This window comes from Rattus norvegicus, chromosome 11, assembly GCF_021556685.1.
Source record: "Rattus norvegicus strain SHRSP/BbbUtx chromosome 11, alternate assembly SHRSP_T2T, whole genome shotgun sequence".
Taxonomy (NCBI): Eukaryota; Metazoa; Chordata; class Mammalia; order Rodentia; family Muridae; genus Rattus; species Rattus norvegicus.
Genome location: NC_141544.1, coordinates 53,780,405 through 53,799,184, shown reverse-complemented (window position 1 = coordinate 53,799,184; position 18,780 = coordinate 53,780,405). Strand labels below are relative to the sequence as shown.

General features: G+C 37.1%; 1 protein-coding gene across 1 annotated transcript in view; it reads right to left on the bottom strand.

Annotated features, from left to right (window-relative positions):
• The window catches only part of Epha6 (Eph receptor A6), a 962,116-nt gene that overhangs the window by 588,245 nt on the left and 355,091 nt on the right, over positions 1–18,780 (bottom strand). The window contains 2 exon segments of the mRNA NM_001419529.1: positions 2,654–2,989; positions 16,129–16,284. Coding sequence (NP_001406458.1) covers positions 2,654–2,989; positions 16,129–16,284 — 492 coding nt within the window.

Here is an 18,780-nt window from a genome sequence, read left to right as displayed (position 1 = left end):
TACAACAATAATTGTGCTAGAACTAGAGGATTGTAATTTTGTTAGTTAGCAAAAACAGTAGCCTAATGTGCTTGTTATTACGATCACATTCAGCAAGATTCTGCTCCTACCAAAGGAGACAGAGAAAAGGAGTAAGCAGGAATCCTATACGCATGACCATCAAGCAAATTATTTGATGTGTGGTTATTTTGTTAATGAAGGAGAAAACTGCTCCCTAAACATAAAGATTTGGACAATAATATTTCCCTTGACTTTACTTATTAGAGCCAAATTTGGAGTTTAGCAGCAAGACAATTTATGTAATATTTCACATTAATCAAAACACATTTCACATCTAGTTCTTATTTACTTTTAGTAGAAATTTAAAGTTTTGTTGTGACATGTTCATAGATATAAGAATAGTTTCTTTTATTTATTAATTTATATTTTATTTATTTACATTTCAAATGTTGCTCCTTCTCTTGGTTCCCCGTCACAGAGTTCTTTCCCCTGTCACTCCTCCCATTTGCCTCTAAGAACATGCCCTCCCTTGGGTATCCTCCCACCCTGTTTGAATACATATACTACAAAATATAAAAGGAGTTGACATTAGTATATTCACTGTGCTAGTATAATTTATCACATCAATAGTATAATCAAAACTATTTCATTCTGAGATTAGAAAAATTCAGGCAATCTACTTCTCTATCACAGAGACATAAAAATAAAATTGTTTTATACTTTTAACTGAGATTGTTCGTTAAGGGTACACTATCAGGGGCTAGTGATTGTCTTCATGATCATCATGGGGCTTTTTTCTTTTTCTTTTTGCTACCCATCCCAAGCTACATCACTTCCCTAAATATATTACTCTAATATTTGCCCCATTTTTATTTCAAGAATGATGGAATCATACAGTGCGAATTCTTTGGTACTTAATTTGTAAAATTAACATCATGTCCTCAAGGGCCATCCAAGATGTATATAGCAGTACTTTCATTCTATTTAATGTTGTCTAGCAATACAACCAGCGTGCTTTCTCTGAAGATTTATTTTATTATGCGTTTGCTTTCATTAGTGTCTGCCATGTGTCTTCAAGTACAGCTGGAGAATGAAAGAAAGCCCTTGACTCCCTGGAGCTAGAGCTCCATTTGTTGTCAGCCTCCTAACATGGGTGATTGGAACTGAACCTGTGTTTTCTGGAAAAGCACCAAGGGCTACTAACCAGAAAACTATCTCTACACTGCCCATCATTTTGTTTTAAAGAATACTAACCTTTGGTTAGTATTCTTTTTTTTTTTTTTGGTTCATTTTTTCGGAGCTGGGGACCGAACCCAGGGCCTTGCACTTCCTAGGTAAGCGCTCTACCACTGAGCTAAATCCTCAGCCCTTTGGTTAGTATTCTTATAAAGACTTACTTTATACTAAGTTACATAAGTACTAAGTAACTTTATGTCATTAGCTGAATTAATCTATTATTCTTTATTAATAGATAAAATGTAACTTTGAGTTTCCAAAAGTTTGATATATTTGGCAATAAGTCTTTAATGAGTATTAAGGAAATCTAAGGTTACACTAGTGGTCATAATTCCATAACTGATGCCCATGAACAAAGAGAATTTTAGGGGACTGGATACAGAAACGAAAAGACCACATGGAGGCATGGGAAAGTCTGCCATTTTGAAAGGCCTACAAACCATTTCAAGGTGGGATCAGTCTTTTTATTAACTTCCAGCCTATAGCACTGTGACAGAGAAAGTGCTGTGTAAGTCACAAAGGACAGGATGTTTGTTACAGCTGATACAGCAAACTGAGAAAGCCTATAAAACTTGCTTTCTTTTGATAAATTTGTGTTATGTGTTTGCCTATGCTTTCTGTTGTAAGACAGTCTGTTATATCCATATCAATTGTGATTGCTTCTTAAACGACATTTTAAGACCTTGTATCTTTTCTCTATCACACTCTGTAATATAATTATGTTGGAGGAGAAGTAGACATAGTATATACTTAAAAAGTCACTAGGGTTTATGCCTGACTATACAAGAATGAAATTTTGGAATCACATAATGGGTGTGTTTAACCACATTTATCACGTTTTAAGTCATTTTAAATTGTTTTCACAATGTCACATGAAAAAGAGAATTTGAATGTGTGTGTATCCTTACCTCTGTTAGTGGGGCTGTATTTCCTTAAAAGGGTATAATATCATTGTTGAATATGTTAACTGCAACTTTTAAAAACACAGAATAATTATAATTTGAACAACTGTTGTTATGTGTTTTATTTGGCATGGAAAATGGATGGCAAGCATAAGTGGGCTGATTGAATTTCGGTGCATTTAGCAACATTTTATTTATAGCTACCTTCCACTGGCAAAATTAAATACGCACTTATTAAGAAATATCGGTATCTGATTATATTAAAAATACAAACACTCATTACAGAGAAGCACTTTATCTTACCAGCCATACTGCTTAGGATAAAAAAAAAAAACCAAAACAACAAAACCAAGTTGAAACAGCAACAAAAACAAAATCAAAACCTCTTTATTCACCATGATAAGAAATGAAAGCAAAGAGATCACATTTTGGTCTATTGCATGAATATTTCAACTAATCTAAATTAAATTAAACTAAGCTAGACCAATCACGTTACCCATAACAACGGTACTTACCATCTTGATCTGTGGTCACTGTAATAGCTGTGAATGGCTTGGGAGAAATGCTCAACTCAGAAACTCCATTCATGGCTTCTATTTCAAAGGTATAATTGACGTGAGACACAAAGTCAAGTACTACCACGGAATTGTTGATAAGTCCGGTGGGTCTTGGGATGAATCGAAGTCCTGCACCGCAGTCTTCACACTGGCTAGCGTCTACGCCACATTTCTTACAGATTACACTATATGTGAGATCTTTTCTCCCTCCTGTGTCACTGGGTGGGCTCCATTCCAAAATAAGGGCTGTTTCATTAATGTTAAAAGCCACATTTCTAGGAGCTGAAGGTGGTCCTGGAGAAAAACAATTAGAAAACAAATTGTATTGGTATAGGACAATGAAAGATGGTGGCACAACATAGAAATTTTCATAAGCATATGTTGCTAATTTTTAATAATAATTGGTAACCATTTCCTTACAGGAAGTGTAAAGAACCTGTTTGAATATCTGATGAAGCTTAGGAAGAAAGTCTTTAATGGTGAATACAGTACCTTTCTTAATTTTTGGGTATTTACATTTCGATATTTAATGTCAAAGTCCATATATCTCCAAAGGACACTTTTAAAGTTTGATTGCTGTAAAATATGAAATTCATGGAAATTATAAATTATGAGATGGGTATCCTAACTTCCTCATTAATTATCTCACCATTTTCTCAGTTTGAAACCAACTGTGGTGTACTCATCGCATTGCATTCAGTCTTTCACTATTTGTACTTTCATTGTTGTGTAGGAAAAACATTTATTTTCTTTGCCAAACACATAGAATCTATTTTCCAGCCATTGGGAATGCATCATCATAAATGCAGAGTAGGTAGACTATTTGGAAATGGAATAATATGAAAATCAGAGGCCTCAATTGGAAATATCCCTAAAGAAGACAGGCGATTCTCTCTTCGTTGTCATGGACACCTAACTTGGGTTGCTCTCATGATGTATGTGGTCGTCTTCTTGTCGAGTTTCTACATGTGGCACAGCACATAGTACTCAGCAGCCTCTCATGACATAGTCTTGTAAAATTATGCCATTCATCTTTTTTACTCACGTGAGTCCTTCCTATCTCAGCTAATCTTCATTCACTGATCAAATATGACCTGAAGGTCTGTGTCATCAGGGTCAGACGCTGTGTTGAGGGATATCTTAATGTCATAAGTCCATGATATAGTGTATCTCATGGTATATAAAAATGTCATAAGAATACTGTTTATAAAAATAGTTGTAAAATAACTCATTATAAAAAGGCTGGAACAACCAACATTTCTCCCACAATTTAGAATCTTTCATTTGAAGAAATCTAAAGAGTCCTGTAAATTTCTTTTATCAAGAGAAACTGCTCATTAGGTAGGAATTCTTTAATAATACTGTAGGGCAGAAATTCAAATGGCGATGTAGGCATCATTTGAATATCACCTTCTATTCATTTATTCATTAAATGGATGCTTTTTTTTTTTTACTGACTGCCATGTGACTGATACACTGAGAGGTATGGTAGATATCATTCCTGTGTTGTTGCAGTTGATTTTTAGTGGAAGGGCAAGAAAGAGTGTGTGTGTGTGTGTTCATGAGTACATGTGGATAAGTGTGTGTGGACAAGCGTGTGTGAATGAAGATATGCACATGCCACAGAGATTGCAAGGAAGTCAGAGGACAACCTTAAGTATCTGTTTATACCTTTCACCTTGTTTGAGACCTGGCCTTTTTGTTGTTTTTCTTTTTGTCTTTTTTGTTGTTGTTGTTTATTACGTTTTTTAATTTATATATATATTTATTTTAATATTTATTTATATATTTATTTATAAATATATATCAGATTTTTATATTTGTAAACACCTTTTATTGGAATTTTAAATTTACATTTCAAATGTGGTCCCCTTTCCCAGAAACCCAATATCTCCCCCTGCTTCTATGAGCGTGCTCCTCCACCCATCATCCTCTCCCTCCTACCTCCCTGCCCTGGCATTCTCCTACACTGGGGCACTGAGCCTTCACTGGTGGCTGACAAGGCCATCCTCTGCTACTTATGCGCTGGAGCCATGGGTCACTTCTTGGGTACTTTTGGGTTGGTGATGTAGACCCTGGGAGCTCTTGGGGCAGAGGGGGGTCTGGTTGGGTGATATTGTTGTTCTTCCTATGGGGTTGCAAACCCCTTCAGCTAGAGAATGGACTGAGGTAGCTACTTTTTCTTTTATTCCCCTGCATTGAGGACCAAGGGCCTCTCCTCCCATCGATGCCCAACAAGGATATCCTCTCCTACATATGCGGTTCCAGCCATAGGTCCATCCCTGTGTTCTGTTGGGATGATGGTTTAGTCCCTGGGAGCTCTGAGTTGGGGGAGGGGTCTCTTTGGTGGATATTGTTTTCTTTTTATAGTGTTGCAAACCGCTATAGCTCCTTCAGTCCTTTCTGTAACTCCTCCATTGGGGACCCTGTTCTCAGTTCAATGGTTGGCTGAGTGTATCTGCCTCTATATTTTTCAGGATCTGGTTAAGCCTCTCAACAGACAGCTATATCAGGCTCCTGTTAGCATGCACTTCTTGGTATCCACAATATTGTCCGAATTTGGTGTCTACATATGGGATGGATCCCCAGGCAGGGTAGTCTCTGGAAGGCCTTTCCTTCAGTCTCTGTTCCACACTTTGTCTCCATATTTCCTTCTGTGAGTGTTTTTGTTTCCCCTTCTAAGAAGGACTGAAGTATCTGCACTTCGGTCTTCCTTGTTCTTGATCTTCACGTGGTCTGTGAATTAATTCACAAACTTTTGGGTATTATCCAGGTCTGCTTTCTTTCTCCTTCTTTGGAGAGTTAGGATTATAAAAGGCTTACCTAATGAACCCTGCTTTTATGTGGGTTCTATATATTTGAACTCAAACCCTCATAAAAATACTTTTCTATATATTGAACCATCTTCCCAGCCAGACTCAAAGGTTTTAATATATGGGAGTGACATGTTTTAAAAGACCACCATAGTAGAGTATGGTACATGGTTTGAGAACAGGGCCATGGCAATAAGGTCTCCTATATATAGTTGATGATCAAAATATATGCAATAAATCACATGACACTGCATGGGCTTTAGGATATTGCCTCTTATTTCCTTTTCTACAGCTCTGATGTCAGTCATATACAGGCAGGAATCTCCAGCCACCATTATTTCTATTACTTAACTCCAGACCTAGAAAGGTGTTGGGAATTTTTATTAAAGGTTGCTGAAAGTCTTGCTTTATGTCATTTTATGTTTTTGTGGGCTTACAGATATGTATGCCTTCAGAAAAGAAAATGTGGAGGAAATTTTAAACACAAGATCAAATGTGCATTTTTACCTTCCTCTTAAACTTATGCAGAGGGGCAAAAATTAATTATCTCAATAATGCTTCATTGTGACACATTTATATTGCTGATTTTCTTTTATTTAAATTGATAACATGAATTATTATTCATTTATACATCTACAACTAGGAAGTTCTATCAATTATGTTATGGGTGTCCACAAGTATATAACTATCTGCTTAGACATATGTTAAAAAATTTAAAAAATAGAGACACCCTTCTCACTCAAGGGCCCTCACAACCAATTTGCATGATGATTAAATAGCTTTTTAATTGCTGTTAAATTATGCCAGCTAAACTGTGATTTCATGCAAATATTAAGCTGTAATGACACGTACTGAATCATTTACTAAGATTTAGAATGTGGAACAAAGAGAGACAATTAATTCTAATCCTCAGATTCAACTAAATTGTGTGTCATTGGGCTTTTCTGAATATGGCCTGATTGCTTTGTTATCATTTATAAATTATACAAATATTCCATGACACTCAGAAATTATACCTTGGCAGCCATAATGCATTTACAGACATTTGTCTTGAAAACTCTCAGGGAGTTCCTTATGTTGATTTTTTTTTCTTCAAGAAAAACAAATAACTCATTGGATAGAAGATATCTCTTACCCTCACTCTCCAGACTGACTTTACAATGACAGAGCGATTTTTCTGACCTGCGGTGTCAGTTTTCAAGCTCAGAATGAAAAATCCTATGCAGCAAATCCAACTCCTTCTGCTACACTTTATATACTAATACCATTTACAAATAGGGTCTCTTCCTATAAACACCCTTTGCTTCAACATGGGTTTCCTCTTTATACTTTGAAAGAATGAAAGCCCCCCCCCCAAAAATGCTTTTCCACCTTCTCAGAAAGCACATGGTACCCCAGACTCTGCTCACCCTCATTCCTCAGAGGCTGGGTATACTATAACTTTTATTTTAAGTTCTATTTTTAAATGAAAATTATTTGTAGGCCTAGCTGCGTCTTTCAGAATATCTCTGCACAATATAGAAAATCCCACATGGTATCAAATAAAACTGCAATCAGTGTCGAAATGTGAGTCTTCTGACCCACCGCCACTGGAACAAAAGTACTATACATATTGCTGAGTTAATTCCAGCATTTCCTCAAAATTGCCTCATTGCATCTTATTATCTCAGAAATATGTGAAGAAATACCAGAGTTATAAGGAACAGTCTAAATCAATGATTCTCAAACTTCCTAATGCTTTGACCCTTTAAAACTGTTCCTATGTTATGGTGACCCCCCCACCATATACTTATTTTCATAGCTATTTCATGCCTGCAATTTTACTACTATTATAAATCATAATATTTCTGTGTTTCCTGGTGGCCTTAGGTGACTCCTGTGAGTCATTTGACTCCCTAAACCCCCCCATAAAGGGGTCCTAACTCACAGATTAAGAACAACTGATTTAAAAAAGGGTTAGCTTAGAAGAAAAGTAAAGTTTAAGGATTGTATTTCAGCTTTTGTGTGATGTGATGAATATTTATAATTTTTGTTCTCATAATATGTAAATTCATATAAAGAATTTCTTAAAATTGTTACCTAAATTGTTCATTTATACTGCCAATAATGGATTCCTTCCTTACTTCCCTCCCTCTGTCCCTCCGTCCCTCTTTCCCACCTTCCCCCTCCTTCCCTCCTTTATTTCTTCCTTCTTCTTTGCTTTCCTTCCTCTTTCTTTCTTTCTTTCTTTCTTTCTTTCTTTCTTTCTTTCTTTCTTTCTTCTTTGATCGTTAATAGTAAAGAAAACTAGACTAAAATGCTATGGTTTGAAATATAAAAAAGTTAAGTCCTAAAGACTTTGGTGCCAACCTCCAGCATCGTTGAGGGTTGTAAGAACTTCATCAAAAGAACTTAGTTGGTGCTGGAGAGAAGGCTCAGTGGTTAAAAGCACTGACTGCCCTTTCAGAGGTCCTCACTTCAATTTCCAGCAACATGGTGACTCACAGCCGTCTGTAATGGGATCTGATGCCCTTTTCTGGGAGCTGAAGACAGAGACAGTTTACTCACATACATAAAATAAACAAATACTTAAAAACCACTTAGATGGAAGACTTAAGTCCCCAATGGGGATATTGGACAGTTGGTCCCTTTGTTGTTTTCTCTGTGTCCATGCTGGCACGTGGTAAGCAGTTTATTCCAAAGCTCCTTCCTCACCTTCAGGATCTGCCTTGTGACAGACCTACTGAGACCAATACTAAAGAATATTAAATAAGACTGCAACTTATGAAACTAGGAGCTGACATAAACTTTTTATTTATTTTCTAGTTCTTAAGTTGCTATCCTATTTATTTTAATAACTCTAAGGTACAGAATAATAGTGATTCTTAGCATAAAGAAAATTTTCTTGTAAATGATACTAAAGGGATTGATTAATAGTTCAATGTTAATCCATATGAAATTAACACTAAAAGGCTCTACTTAACCTTCTAGAAATGATTAGGTATATTTGGTAAATGAGCATTGGCTGTAATTTCAGTTAGAAAACAAAGGGGGAAAGTCATTTGGTCAGCAAAGAAGTGCAACTTTAGACCTTGATATTGCTCTAAAATATATTCTTAAGTATTTATATGCTTACTTTAAAGTGTTTGGCAAAGTAGTGCTACAAAGAATTTTTTGCAGCTATTGTTTTTTTTTTCAAATTGTTGTTAACTTGAAATTTTTCAAACATAAAAATCAGCAATCAGTGGTAGTTTCTCTACAAGTGGATCCTCTTATAAAAGTTGATTAATGCAATGAAGGAGAACAGTTAATATGTAAACTATTAAAGCAAATAATTCTCAGAATTCAGCATGGTTCAGTTTTTGAATTCTTCATAGACACAAAATTTCCCCTTCATCTTTAATTTAAAATTAAGAATGGATACTGAGCAACATGTTTGAAGAATGAAATGCTAACTTAGAATTCCATTATATTAGTATAATATTATTTATAAAGTTTTAAAGTAAAACAAATAAAAATAGAGCAAGTACCATTCATTTGTGGAATAAACGCCAAGGTTCTCATCTTTATCTACAGGTATTTATTGTTGTTGTTGCTGCTGTTGTTGTTTTCATCTGGCCATGGTCCATTCTTTAATCTTTTGTTCCTTATTGTTGTATCTTATGGGTCTAGGATATTTTTCTTTCAATAGTTTTTAAGACTCAATACATTTTCAGGAGGGTTCCCTACCAACTCAGCAAGTAAACAGCCAAGGAGGTTCAGGAAGTCTCTAAAATGACAAGATATACTAGACCTCTCTCTCTTCTAAATTATAGAAAGTGTAAGGTCTGCTTGAGAAGCCTATACCAGTGAGCAGGCTGGAAGAGACGACAGACTGAGCTGCCTAGAGACGAAACTCTGAGCTGTTGCGCTACCTGGGTATCAGGTTGTTAGCTCTAGGTTTCCAGTGTTCGTGACTAGTTATCTGTGTTAGCATGAACTTTACACGTAACATCTGTTTGTGATCCTTCAATGCTCCTTTTGCTACTCGTCTCCCAAATTCCTCAAAGTAACCTCGATAATAATGCACTGGTTCACCAAATTGAGTTCAGTGTGTGGTGAACCATCCTTACTATGGCCTGTCACCATTACCCTATTTAGGGTGAAGAGATGTTCGTTGATATCTCCCCAGGCCTACTGTTGTACAACCAAGCCTTTGTGTATTCAGTTTATAATTTGCTTTTACTTTCTTCATTACAGATAATTCAATTCATATTTAAATGTTATCCCCTTTGTGATAACTCTGCTCTTCTGAGTTATCTGTTTGAGTGACTGTGGTGGGACTAGCCCATGAAATTCAAATGACATCTTGTATCTGTGGTCTATAATGGTGAATTTGGGGTTCATTACATGCAGTTTCCTATTCTTTAGCTCAGGGTCATTTTACTTTTTGAAATTACAATATTGCAATATACTCAGCAAAGATTTAGAGGTGCTTTCTATAACAAAGCAAATACAGAATCCAATTCAGCCTGCTAGAGGTAATAAAAACTAATTTTGAGCCTTCTTCCTTTCGGGCTCCTGCTGCATTGTATTTACAGCGAGACACCTAAACCATCAGCTTGGCTTTTGTGCTTTAGTTTCGGATGTGAACCATCAAGTCACAAGAATGCTATCTTTCATACAGAACTTGAGTTTTGGAAAATGGGTATTAAAAATAATGAAAAGGAGCTGAAGAAAGGAGGAGGAAGCAAGCAGAGCAGAGGGATCTGATTGATGGGCCTCCTGTGCTCATCCAGGAAGTGTAGGTCCTGATTAGAAGAGCAGAAAGGAAAGAACCCACCTGCTGTACTGCAAGCAGCATTTATTCTGCTCAAAACAAGAATGAAGAGAATAATGACTCTGAAGTGGCCAATTATTCCAGAAATAATGAAGCCATGCTTCACAGTGTTGGTTTTAGAGCAAATGTAAATTGAAGTTTTATGCTTCCTTCCCAATCACTGTCATTGTATATCAAATACAAAGGCATGGTATTTTCCTGTGTATTAAGAATGAAGTTCCCAGGAACTGTTTTACTAGCAGGGTGTTTGATTATATGTTCAGACAATCACAACACAGTGTCTTTCCTGGTGTGTGGTTGAGGTATGCACACGTGTGATTTGCATTTGATTGAAACCTTTCTAAGTTGGCAATGTAAATGATCTCTAAATGCATAAATCCTGCAGCACCTGTTCAGTTGCTTTAAGAAAGCAAATTCCCGATGCTGTAAAATCATGAAAAAAGCAAAATAAAAGTTATGGGATCACAGATTTATATTGTTCTTCTGATCACACACTCCTCTGTGTATTAAATGTCTTATATATCTTTATTTTGTCCTGTTCAACAAATACATATTTTTATTTACATTTTATTCAATTAACATCCCAGGCACAGCTCCCCCATTCCCAGTCCTACCCTTACAAATCCCTCCTCTCATTGCCCCCTCCCCTTACATACTACCCCACCCTGGGACATCCGGTCCCAGCAGGACTAAGAATATCTTTTCTTACTCAGATCCAATCAGGAAGTCTAAGTAGAAGAAAGGGGATCCAAAGGCAGAGAACAGAGTTCAAGACAGCTTCTGGTCAGTTTGTTAGGGAATCCATATGAAGACCAAGTTGTACATTTGGCACAAATGTGTAGGGATACTTTTAGAAGCAACACTTATTTCATAGTTTTACAAATGTGTGTATTGACCTGGGAAAGTCCCAGACAGTTAGTCTTCTGTACTCTGAACTCTGTCAGAAATGTCCCTAAGGCATCAAGATTTGATAGTGTGGTGTATCCTCCACAGGGCTCCTTGGGAAGTAGAAAGCTTACATTAATGGATCATCTGAGAAATAAAAGTTTAGAATGTGCGAACTACCTTAAGCGGTCAGATCAGGCAAAGCATGTCATAATTTACTGGATTAGTCTTACTATCTTTTGACTTACAGTTGATTGAAAAGAATTGCAATAAATTAATTTAATAGTGTATGTCTAAATCGGCAAGAATGTTTTTGGTGTAAGCAGATATTAGGACTATTTCAAAGACCTTGATATAGGTAAAGTTGGAGGCAGAGAGACAAGATGAGTGTTGACCTTAAATGTTCTTGGCTTGAAGTACAATTAGTATGCCTGTCTTGAAAGCATGGATAAATGAAGATTCATCAAGCTAAAGAAAACAGAACAAGGACAGATGAGCAAGTCAAGGTTGAGAGCAATAAAACTGGATCTGGCAAGTTAAGCTTGAGCTGATTAATTTCTCTGTTCATCAAATATTAAGGCCCTTCTGCATGCCGGGTACTATTCTGAGAGGTGAGGTTGGAAACTGCAAAAACATTAAAGGTCCCATGGCCCCTGGGGTATGATAAAATGACATTCAATAATGAACTAGGTACAGAAATAAAGTAAAGGATTTTCAATGATATAAAACAAACAACATGTTAACAAAAAGATCAAGTGGGACAGGTGCCATTTTTGAAAGACTGCTCAGAAAATAACCAGCTGACTGAGGGCTGATATTTGATCCTGCAAAATGGGATGGAAGGAGCCATAAGAAGCCTAACAGCGTGAATGCTTCAAATGGTGCAAACCCTTTTCCGAAGGAATTAAACTCAGCATCTTTGAAGCTCAGTGAGTTTGCAAAGGCAACATGCTCTATACAGTCAGAGGAGCGGGCAGGAGGTGAACATGTGATCAGGTTTCTTAATCCCAGACTAAAGGACTTTGGGCCTCAGAACAAGAGAGTGGGAATTTACAAAATTATCAATACAGCTACCTACAGATGACATTTGGAAGTGGGAGAGAGTAAGAACATCCGGAAAACGCAGGTAAGCAAGGTAAAAAAAGCCAACATTTAACCGGAGTAAGGGAAACCAACAGTGTCATAACGATAGAAGAGGAGGAGGAGGGTGAGATGGAAATCATATTCTTTCAGACTGAAAGTCATGCCCTCCTTAACTCTGTCAACTTGACAGAGCCTAGAGCCATCCTAGAGGAACACCTAGCTTGAGGAATTGTCTAGATCTTCTTGTTCTTTGGGCATGTCTACGGGAGAGTTTTGATTGTTAATTGACAGGAAGGTTCAGCCTACTGTGGATGACACCATTCCTGTGCAGGTAGTCCTAGACTATTAAAAAAAGAAGAAAAGAAAAGAAAAGAAAAGAAAAGAGAAGAGAAGGGAAGGGAAGGGAAGGGAAGGGAAGGGAAGGGAAGGGAAGGGAAGGGAAGGGAAGGGAAGGGAAGGGAAAGGAAGGGAGGGAGAAAGCAAGCAAGTTAGCTAAGTATGGACAAGAAAAAGAGGCAGCAAACAGTATTACTCCATAGTGCCTGCTTTAAAATACTGTTTGTATTTCTGCTTTGAATTCCCTTAATGATTGAGTGTACATAAAAGGTTGAAATAAATCTTTCCCTTTCTTTTTCTTCTTTTTTTTATTGGATTTTTTTTTTTGGTTCTTTTTTTTTTTTTTTTCGGAGCTGGGGACCGAACCCAGGGCCTTGAGCTTCCTAGGTAAGCGCTCTACCACTGAGCTAAATCCCCAGCCCTTTTTATTGGATTTTTAAAATTTATTTATTAACATTATCCCCTTTCCCAGTTTCCTCTCCAGAAGCATCCTATCCCATCCCCGTCCCCAACCACTCCCCTCTTCCTGCCTCCCCACCCTGATGTTCCCCACACTGGGGTTGGGGCAGCCTCGGCAGGACAAAGAGCTTCTCCTCCCATTGGTGCCCAACAAGGCCACATCCTTTGTTACATTTGCAGTTGGAGCCATGGTCAGTCCATGTGTACTCTTTGGATGACGGTTTAGTCCCTGGGAGCTCTGGCTGCTTGGTATTGTTGTTCTTATGGGTAGAAATGGATTAGTTTGCATTCTTCTACATGCTGACCTCCAGTTGAACCAGAACCATTTGTTGAAAATGCTATCTTTTTTCCACTGGATGGTTTTAGCTCCTTTGTCAAAGATCAAGTGACCATAGGTGTGTGGGTTCATTTCTGGGTCTTCAATTCTATTCCACTGATCTATCTGCCTGTCTCTGTCCCAATACAATTTTATCACTATTGCTCTGTAATACAGCTTGAGATCAGAGATTGTGATTCCTTCCAGATGTTCTTTTATTGTTGGGGATAGTTTTCTCTATCCTTTGTTGTTGTTGTTGTTATTCCAAATGAATTTGCAAATTGTTCTTTCCAGTTCTATGAAGAACTGAGTTAGAATTTTGATGAGGACTGCATCTTGAGAATCTTTTGGTCTTAGCTTTTGCTAGACACAAGTATGAAAAATAAGACACATCACATATAGTTTCAAGAAGAAATGTGCAACAAAATTAAATGGAGTGAATGACAGGTTACTAATGCAAGTGGAAATGAGGATGTTTTATGAGGTTTTTTTTCTTTTATTCATTTTTGATAGAGGTACATAAAGTAGTAGATGGCTAATTAAACAAAGTTGGGTAGGTATCATAAATCTAAATGAAAAAAACAGAGGTGATGCAAAGTGAATCGTAGATGCAACCAAATAAGGATGCTTTCAAAGACATTTACATTACTGGAGGAACATTGAACAAGAGGCATTTTAATGATAAAATTTGAATATATTATATCAAAATTCTGAAAAGAAAATAAATGAGAGCCAACCCAAGGTACTTAGAAAACGGGCAAAATCACAAGCCCATGGCACCAAATAAGACTGGCATTGGATCCAGTGGCCAGGAGTTGTCTCATGTTCCAGCATGTATTGGAACCTAACCCCAGTACATGCTGGCGTCACTGATTGAACATTGTCGGTTATTTTTAATAAAAGAATGGAAGGAAGGAAGAAAGGAAGGGAGGAAGGAAGGAAGGAAGGAAGGAAGGAAGGGAGGGAGGAAGGGAGGGAGGGAGGGAGGGAGGGAGGGAGGGAGGGAGGAAGGAAGGAAGGAAGGAAAGAAGGAAGGGAGGAAGGAAGGGAGGAAGGAAGGGAGGGAGGAAGGAAGGAAGGAAGGGAGGAAGGGAGGGAGGAAGGGAGGAAGGAAGGGAGGAAGGAAGGGAGGGAGGAAGGAAGGAAGGAAGGAAGGAAGGGAGGGAGGAAGGAAGGAAGGAAGGAAGGAAGGGAGGGAGGAAGGGAGGAAGGAAGGAAGGGAGGGAGGAAGGAAGGAAGGAAGGAAGGGAGGAAGGAAGGGAGGAAGGAAGGAAGGGAGGGAGGAAGGAAGGAAGGAAGGAAGGAAGGGAGGGAGGGAGGAAGGAAGGAAGGAAGGGAGGAAGGAAGGAAGGAAGGGAGGGAGGGAGGAAGGAAGGAAGGAAGGAAGGGAGGAAGGAAGGGAGGAAGGAAGGAAGGAAGGGAGGGAGGAAGGAAGGAAGGAAGGGAGGGAGGGAGGGAGGAAGGAAGGAAGGAAGGGAGGGAGGAAGGAAGGAAGGAAGGAAGGAAGGGAGGGAGGAAGGAAGGAAGGAAGGAAGGAAGGGAGGGAGGAAGGGAGGAAGGAAGGAAGGGAGGGAGGAAGGGAGGGAGGAAGGGAGGGAGGAAGGGAGGGAGGAAGGGAGGAAACAATAAGGAAGAGGAAAGAAAATAACTGTTAAGAGGGTGATATGTTGGAGCATTTAGGGAAAGTTGGGAGGGTAATAGTCTCATTGTGGAACATGATAATTTTTTATCAAATTTATGTGTGAAGTTCTTAAAGGATGACATATAGTGAAGTTTTTAAAAGGGAACACTTTAAACTCAGGGAAAAAATAAAATTGAAACACTTAATCATTGTTTCTATGAATTCTATAATTTTCAATTTAACATTTCAGCACCTATTAATTACCAAAATGGGCAAATTGTTACCTATAATAGCTTGTTTGTGAATCTAAAAAGAGTTTAAGTCTAAAAGGTAATATTGTACGTCTGCCTATCTTAGTAATATATTAATATTTTTACTTTTTAAAATTTATAGGTACTATACATTTTAAGTAAATTCTTAAGTAACTCTAAACTCTTAAGAGAAAGTAACAAATCACTAAAATCTGTGTGCATTCATTCAAATTACCATCACATTTATTTTCATCTGAATATAATACTCTGTGTGCATATGTGTGTGTATGTGTGTGTGTGTTTGTGTGTGTGTGTGTGTGTGTGTGTGTGTGAGAGAGAGAGAGAGAGAGAGAGAGAGAGAGAGAGAGAGAGAGAGAGAGAGAGAGAGAGAGAACTGTGTATAAATTCAAAGGAACCTTCCTTTAAAGTCAGTTGTTAAGAAAAACCAAGCTTGTCTCCAAGTCAATTATAAAACCTCAATTATGAACTCCTCTGGAGTCTCCCTCGAGTGATGAATTCAATATTTCTCCAACAATATGCCTAAAACTACTGGTTAAGAGGAAAGAATGTGGGCTTTATTTACAAGTTTTTAATTTCTTCAAGAAACTTTAGTTAGGGAAAAATTTCATTGCCTCAAAAATATGGACGGTGTCTGCATAGGAAGGATCTATATATGCTTTGAAAAGGAAAGATTTCACAAGGTTGGCAATAATCTGAACAGGAACCCTAAGGAAGTGGACTGTTCCATATTCAAGATGCTTTTACCAGTACAGAATTTTGCACATTAACTTTTACATTTTTTAGAATTTAAAACACGGAGAACAAGGTGATTGGAACTAGAATTTTCAAACACAAGAGTGTGTAGACTTACTAGTACACGCCATAGAAGGTGGGTCTTTTTCTGCCCGGAAGTAACCCTTTTCACAATGGCAGACCGAAGTTGCTTCCACGAAGGTTGAGCTGTGGGGAGGGCATTTGGAACATTTTGTGTTCCCAGCAAATGCTTTATAGAATCCTGGCCGGCAAGCTGTGTAAACAGGAAAAACAATTTCTTTTTAGCTATTAGCACTAGAGTGCTTCTGTTTTGAACATGTTTTAAGTCAAACAAACTTTGCATCTCAGAATTCAATTTTACACATGCACAGCAAAGTCAATATAAATGCTAATATCGATACATAAATTAACTGTTTAATTATTCAATTATTAGAACAATTATAATTTTAGAAATTTAGCTGAACTAACTTGGAAGGCACACACACTCATGCAAATGTATACACATTTCTTTTCACATCTATACACAACACTGGATTATATATGTGAGGAAACTCATACTTGCCCAACTAAAAAAAAGGTTTGTGCATATTTAGGGTGACAGTGTTAAATAATATTAAGTCACATTATTCAAAAGTGTGTCTTAATTCATTTTTACTTCCAGCTTCAAGTAATTTAGTACTTATATTTTGCTTAAGAGATATCCTTAATAATTACGGTAGTGCTTAAATATTCTACAGTCTGGGATAGAACTACATTGTTTTTGAAGTTTTAGCTTTAAATGTTTTTGGTAAACAAGTAAATAATTCACAATAAGAAAGTTATTAATTCCACACGGCAAACTTACCATTATGGAATCAGAATTCAGGTAGGCCTGCTAGAGCAGGCCTCTGATCACAGCTACTTAGGAGGTTAAAGCAAGAGAACTGAGAAATCAAGGCCTTCCTAGCCTACAGAAGTAGTTCAAGGCCAAGGTGGACAACTTAGAAAAACCTTGTCATGAAGTAAAAACTGAAGAAACAAATGCTAGGTTGATGCTCAGTGGTAACAATGTCTAGGTTTGCCTGGCTGACATGTGTGAGGACTTATATTCAGTCCTTAGGAACACACACACACACACACACACACACACACACACACACACACACTTATTCCATATATCAGTATCACTTTTAACAGGAAGAACATACCAGTAGCAATAGTCTCTTCTTTGACATGCTAACACCTAAGTTTTACAAAAGTAACCAATTAAGAGAATCTGACATATGTATAATATATAACTAAATTTGTCGACATTTTCATAATTAATACATTCTTTAAAAAGTATGTGATTTCTAAACTTGATCTATAGCATTGTCTTAAAAACTCAGATGGTGCTCATTAACTCAAATATTTGCTTCGTTATAAAGTTTAGAATAATTTAGTACAGAATAAATTTTTAACAATTTCAAAAATGATTTTTAAACTTGACCTTATTTAGAAATTAAGTAATTTATGTATATATCAAAAACTTAAAATCTAATTTAAAAGTCATTTTATGTATACATGCATATGTAATGGAAGCATTTTCATTCGAACACATTATTTTAAACATTTAAATATTACTTTAAAGCACAGGAAACAGGAAACTATGTTGGTTTACAATAGTTATCACTCATTCAAATTGTATAAATATTGTTTACTATATAAAAGTAGCCTGCTTTTAACGTGACTTATGTCTGGTAAGACATTATCTTTTATTTTCTTAAGTAACTAAAATAAATATAAAGAGACTCTTCTAGGTGTATGGCTAATGTACCACTTCTCCTAAAATCCTTACACAAACTTTTTCCCACCAAATTGTCTTTTCCACGTGATACCATGAAGCCTGATACCTTTATGCTCACTCTTTTTGTAGTCTGGCTTCTTTAAATGTCACCCTCTAATTGAGGGCCTCCTGGATACCTCTTCAAAAACTGCAATCCTGCTTTCCTAGACCACAGAAATCCACACTGTTTTCCTTTGCCTCTGAATGATTTAACAACATCTGACAATCGACGCATTTAGTTTTAAAAATCATTTCCCACTAGATTGTGTGCTTTATCAAGCAGAGATTTCTGTCTGTTTCATCTGCTAAAGTTCATCTCCTGGGCCAAAAAGACTGTGAGGCATTATTAGGCCTTCAAAGCATTTTTGGTGCATAGATGGGAGGCTACTGAGGAACTTTTTAAAATTTCTATGAAATCCCAAGGTTCTGTTTAACAAATTGTCTGGTGTTAGCCTTTCTTTGGGTTGGCAATGCTCCTTTCTTTATGATAAAACTATGACCCACTCGCTGTATTAACTGTTACTTGTGTCTCTGATCTCATGGATCCAGATAACCAACATACCTAAGGCCATTTCAACATATTTCCTATGCTAAATATTCATTTGGTTCCTGTGGGTTTCACAAGAGAAGGTTGGCACAATCCATCTCAGTAATAGGTATTTACATCCACACAATCGATTTTCTGCAGAGAACCATGCATGTCTATGCAGTGCATGCTATGGTGATGGCATCACTTATCTTAGAATGCATTTAACTGGTTTTCTTTTCTGTTTGGAAGCACTACCTAATAAGTATGGTATGAACATGCTGTCTTAAAACACATAAACATGCACACACACACACACACACACACACACACACACACATTCCATATATCAGTATCAAAGTAGCCAAATATGACTACTTTAACACAGCAAAATAAACTATTTAGGGGATGCGATGGTT